This window comes from Carassius gibelio, chromosome A19, assembly GCF_023724105.1.
Source record: "Carassius gibelio isolate Cgi1373 ecotype wild population from Czech Republic chromosome A19, carGib1.2-hapl.c, whole genome shotgun sequence".
Classification (NCBI taxonomy): domain Eukaryota; kingdom Metazoa; phylum Chordata; class Actinopteri; order Cypriniformes; family Cyprinidae; genus Carassius; species Carassius gibelio.
Window position 1 is genome coordinate 18,927,979 of NC_068389.1, and position 6,000 is coordinate 18,933,978.

At 38.4% G+C, this 6,000-nt stretch overlaps 2 protein-coding genes across 6 annotated transcripts in view; both read right to left on the minus strand.

The window, feature by feature from the left end:
* LOC127935395 (sterile alpha motif domain-containing protein 12) overlaps positions 1-1,364 on the minus strand; it is an 84,541-nt gene extending 83,177 nt beyond the window's left edge. For 2 of the 5 annotated variants that reach the window (XM_052533219.1, XM_052533222.1), the window contains exon 1: positions 1,216-1,364. In XM_052533219.1, the coding sequence (XP_052389179.1) occupies positions 1,216-1,228 (13 nt within the window). In that variant the 5' untranslated portion in view covers positions 1,229-1,364. Of the gene's footprint in view, positions 1-616; positions 904-1,215 lie in introns of those variants that run through there. The other 3 variants (XM_052533218.1, XM_052533220.1, XM_052533221.1) reach the window with 2 other exon arrangements.
* Positions 1,365-4,110: 2,746 nt separating this feature from the next.
* The window catches only part of LOC127934972 (actin-binding Rho-activating protein-like), a 2,556-nt gene continuing 666 nt past the window's right edge, over positions 4,111-6,000 (minus strand). The window contains 3 exon segments of the mRNA XM_052532563.1: positions 4,111-4,578; positions 5,725-5,732; positions 5,844-5,957. Of these exon segments, the coding sequence (XP_052388523.1) occupies positions 4,111-4,578; positions 5,725-5,732; positions 5,844-5,957 (590 nt within the window).

The following is a 6,000-nucleotide window of genomic DNA, read 5'->3' on the forward strand; positions in this document are numbered from 1 at the left end:
ATGGAAGAAACTGGTTCTTGTAACAACTTTCTTTTGATCAAAGATAAGAGCTTGCTCTCTTCAGAAGCTGTATTCTGGAACGTACTATCTTTCGAGTTACTTCAACGTTGCATACAAATTAGCAATGTGTTGCACCACATCACTCTCTCACCGTTTTGATCTTGAATCAGTTCATGGGCCTGAGAATGGAAATGTCTTTGAATGTCTCCTGTGACTATGCGCTTTGTCACCAGGCCATTTCAACAAATTTCTCCTCACAGGAAGCATACCTACGTTCCCCATTTTATACATGTCAAACTTTTCATCATAACATAGCCTACATATTTCTGCCGCTTAATGTCAGTGCCATGCATATCTCACGTGCAGAGGAAGTGACTTTAATTCACTTCAAAAATAATATTTGACGTTAATAAGTGACAACATGACCGAATCATACATGTGACTTAAGTGATGTTGATACTTCACAATATTCATAACCTCAGTAAACTGCTTTAATTTGTATCGCCAGTACGATACAGTAACAATCGATAAGTCGTCATTCAATACAAGTTTCAAGAAATGACATCAGCATCAGCAATGAAATACAGCGACACGTTGTCCTCAGAGATAAACCTACCTCGCATTGGGTTTTGAATCCAGTGGATCCCCCCGATAAGGTGTGGAGACTGCCCTAACATCATGGTACCAGAGCAGGTGGTCGAAACACAAACGAAACACCTGTCTAACAGAAGCGTCCAGCTCGCGCGCCTTATGAAAGCTGATTAATAAAAAAGCGCTCGCGCCAATCTGCTGCTCCTCAATGAAAAGCGCATCGCATCTCAATGATCTACGTGAAACAGTCGCCCAAAATACTGGTTCTAGATGTTACAATGGTTATCTCGGAGTAGGAACATGCTGTGTGCTGTTCTGTTTCTCTCAATGGTGCTCCGCGGTGAGATGTGAATCAGTGGGTGGACGTGTAGATGCTGAATGATGCAGATCGTGAATCTTTACAGTACATGCATAGACTGATCTCAAGCCCACGGGCCCCGTGAGCCCATCTCTATGTCATAGGTTTCCAGCCCAAGAGAAGGACAAAGATCTGCGGCTGATCGGCAGCCAATCATAATCCCGACTGTGGGGAAGCGTTGTTTGTTTGTTTGCTGTTGAAGCGTTCTTTTCAATAAACAAATATTTCCGCAGAAATTCATCTCGAGACGTTCGTTGAAGTCTTACCTTGAACAGCCATGCTGCTACTCCATGAGTTCGCGCATCATGGGAAGGTAAAACTGTTGGTTGTCTGAGTACCCCACTCTGCCAAAGCGTCTTCCAAGGAACCACTGCCAAAGCGGAGTGTGCTGGAAAAGCGTGAAATGTGCTCCCACAGAACCATGGGTATTGTAGTTCCACCTTAAAGTTTCTGGATTTTTAACCCCGTTGTTAGACTGGTTTCGACTCATTAGGCCGTAATAGTCAGCATAACATGTTGATTTGTTTAAATATCTGTCTGTCTGTCTACGTGTTTATTCATTAAACTATGACAATTACATTTATCCAAGGCAAAACATACATGGGAGATAGGCTGCAAGAAATCTGGATTACAAATTTGAAAGCAAACTGGTTATCCATTGTCAACTCTGATGAAAAACTGATGTTTATTCATACAGTATGTTTTATGAAATTATATATATATATATGAACTTGTGTAACTGTGAACCTCTTGCATGCCTATAACTCACTGAATATTATTTTTGAAAAGTTCTATTGTGACAGAGAATTCTCCACTGTTATAATTTCTAACAGGTTTAAAAAGACATATGTATAAATCTTAACCTATGAACTCCCATACAGTAAGTCAAAGGCTCCTTTAACATTTTAGGTCAGAGTTGGTAAGCTCTTTTCTAATATGGTAGTTAGTGCAAATGTTTTCCTCTACTTTTTTTCATCTCTAGCTGTCCATAAAGGACAACACTGAATCAGAACAACCGAAGAGCCCTTTATCAAGACCAGTTCCTTTGAAAGAGTTTGACATCCCAGGATGACACAGAAGCTAAAGTGGAGAATGCAGAGACTGAAGAGGCATCATTACACAGATCACTGTCTGTGGAACTCAGGCTTTCTCAGTTCCTTTTGCATGAGTAAATACAAAAATGATGAGCATGAATCTTTTAGAAAATGATTATCATGTAAACCTACATCCCTATCACTGTATGAACTGATCACATCACAACCTAATTCAAATGGGAATATGGGAATTGTGTAAGAATATATGCCATCTATAATTATATATGGTTCATTTTGTTCTCGTGTGGCAATATAAAAGTATCTTGAATAGGTTTAATTGAAAAAAAAAAAAAATACTACACAGCATTGTTTCAAACCCACTCTAATGAATTGTCTTGGGGCTTTTGTTTGTTGTTAGTTTTGTGACAGGGAGATGGAGAGCAATATCTGTAGAAAGATATAGTGGAGACAACCTACATCAAGAACAAGTTCATTATCCAAGTCTCAGGAAAGTAAAACACCAGTAATTTCATTTTCCAGCTGTAAATTGTGACAATAACAGGTCACCTTCTGGCAGCTCCACAACCCTCAAGACTCTTGTTCAACCAATACCCACAGACAGCCAATGAATGGAGAGTACACTTCTAGATCAATTCCATTACAGTTGGAGCCCCTTGGTGGTCATCATGGATCCTGGAACAAATGATGGGGGAAGCCACATGAATCCAAACATTTTGGATATGACCAAGTAGCTTTTCGTGAATTATACATTTATATGAATTTTATTATAATTATTATAATTATTATTATTAATCAGTGGATTATGGACACTCAGCATTGCTAATAAATAGCCAATGTGGAACATACAAAGTGTAGACTACTATTACGCCATTCTTTTAAATTGAAACCTTCAGGTAGAGCTAAAGAGCTTGCCTGTCCATCAGGTCCAGGTATAAGATTTTTTTAATCCACATTTTTATGTTATGATAAAGCACTTCCTCTAAAGGTTTTTTTTTTTCTTTTGTCCGCATTCCTGAAGATTACGGTCAGCTCTTGTTTTTCTGGATTCCAGACAAATGACAATCAAAGAATGTATGTTTGGCATTACTTATCAGTGTGATATGTGACTGAATACACTGTTCTGCTACATGACTATCTTCACGCACTTACTGTAGGTTGACACAATTCCAATAAGCTTCCCATAAACATGCTGACATTTTTGCTGTGATATATTGTTTTATAAAAGATTGCAGGCATTATTTATTTTTTATTTGCATTTTAAATCACCTTGAAAGTAAAAATGGTTATTCTTGTAATGTAGGCTACTTCCAAATTTACAAATTGTCAAAATACAGCATTTTTTGTAATAATATGTATACTAATTAAAACAAAGGCCCATCTGGTTTTTCTCAAATACTTGCATTTTATCGGTTCTTCAGCAGTTCTTTGGGGTGGTTAAAGGGATACTCCACCCTAAAATGAAAATGTTGTCATTAATCACTTACCCCCATGTCATTCCAAACCCGTAAAAGCTTTATTCATCTTCTGAACAAAATTTAGGATATATTGGATGAAAACCTGGAGGCTTGAGACTGTCCCATAGACTGGCGGGTAAATAACAGTGTAAAGGTCCAGAAAAGGTATGAAAAGCCATCGACAGAATACTCCATCTGCCATCAGACGTGTAATCTGGATTATATGAAGAGATGGGAACATTTTGCAGAGATATTATCCAGATTTTAATGACCGCAAAAACATGGCAAGGAGGAAATGGTAGCGTTATCGTACTGCTCCCTCTTCTGGATGATTTACAATATGACTGAATAAGTTATCAGAGCAGCCCTTATTATATCTACTGTATAGCCTTTTAGCATAGTTTAGTTTTATTTAGAAAGTATGATTCAGTTAAATAAATCTTCATGTTCATGCATACACATAAGTAAACAAACACGGCTGAGACTGCTCAGAAAACTCAGTCTGCAAACTTACAAACCTTAATACATACATATAAACACATAGAAACATAATAATTTAATAATACAATTTAACATACATTTCTGTATTTTATCAAAAGCATTAAGATCGTTCAGATTAAGTTAAGAATCACCACACAGTGTCAGTCTTCTGTCATTTTAACAGTGTAATTATGACTCCATCATCCTTGCCTTGCCACAGCATCTCCCCCTCAAAAGCTACCTTTCCATGCTTCCTGGCGCTTATTATCATGCCAACGACTTTTTTAGAGATCCGCACATATCTGTCAAACATATCGGCAAAAGTCAGTCTAGTGTAACCATCTGAACCCAGGTCCGCCATGGTCCTTATGAAAAAGCACATGTCATCTATCTCCCGGTGGATGTGTGCTTCTGCATGTTTGGCCCTCTCTGCTGTCTTGCAGCCCTCTTTGGGCCGACTGGTTCCTTCTTCACCCTTCCCCAGAAATGTTGACATGGAGTACTCATAATCAAAGTCCTCGCTGAAGGGGTTGAGCTTCTGATTGATGGTATGCTCCAATGCCCAGTTTTGCCAGAGGCTTTTTAAGTTGACCAAAGCGCTGTTTTTTTTTTTTTTTTGACAAGGCCGTTCTTCTTTCTCCTAAGAAGATTGTGCATATTATTTAGAAAACAATGCAAATTGTAATGCTAGTATGCTACTTACAAATAAAATGCAACATTGTATTGACAGTATGAAGTTTTGAAGTCTTTGTAGTCCCACAGTTTAATGAGTGCAGTAAATATTTCACTGATCATTACAGTGGTTAGCTGTACACATGTATTTGATGCTGCCATAAAGTGATCTGCCTTTTTTTTTTTTTTTGTGACATGACATACAGCCAAGTATGGTGACTCATACTCAGAATTTGTGCTCTGCATTTAACCCATCCAAAGTGCACACAAACCGTGAACACACACCCAGAGCAGTGAACACACACACACGGAGCAGTGGGCAGTCATTTATGCTGCAGCACCCAGGGAACAGTTGGGGGTTTGGTGCCTTGCTCAAGGGCACCTCAGTTGTGGTATTGCCGGCCCGAGACTCAAACCCACAACTCCTATGGTTAGGAGTCAAACTCTCTAACCACTAGGCCACGACTTCCTTCACGACTTCCTTTTTCACAATATTTTGTAATCTCTCAACAAACTCCCAGAACAGATGCTTGGAGGGAGCATGGGAAAGAAACATAGGCCATTAACCTCGTAAGAAGTGAGTGAACCATCAGAATGATGAGCAAATCTTTTCAAAAACTGCTCCGGGTGTGTGTTGACTGCTGTGTGTGTGTGTGCACTTTGGATAGGTTAAATGCACTCACTAACTGAATAATCAATTGAACATTTTGTCAAAAACACAAATTCATTCGGAAATTAAACTGAATCAATCATTTAACGGTTATTTCAGAAACACTACTTACTTGCTTGGAGACACAATGGTTAATTCTGCTGTGGATTTTTTATTTTATTTGTATATTTTTTATTAATTTTTTGATGTCAAATGTTGGCAGAGTTGCTCTGAATAATCAGCATGGCTGTAAAGCTTGTGTTGTATTGTTTATATTACTAAGTATTATAGCCTCATAAAAGCCCTATTGGTGAATAAATGGTGCACTATGGTGCAGATTACTCACACAACATTTCAATCAAACACAGCATAAGTAATAAATACACTGATTTACAACATCTAAATATTACCTTAGACTAACATTTCGTACCCAACTGAAAGATCAAAAAACATATGCTTTATCACTTTTTGTTCTAAAAACAACAACAACAAAATTCCACATTTTATCTTATCTATTAATAGAAGACCAGAAATTATTGTCCTGTTATTCCCTGTGTCCTCCTGGTTGGTTCCTAGCTGCAGACTTCTATCCTCATTATCACCACTGCAATCCTGAGCCTGCTTTTTCTCCTTTTGCATTTCCTTCCAGCCCCATGTCAGCTACGAAACCATGTTGGCGCGTTTGTGGCCCTTTCTGGCTTAGCATCTTGTCCAGTTCATTTCAGTTTTCACCACTTGTGG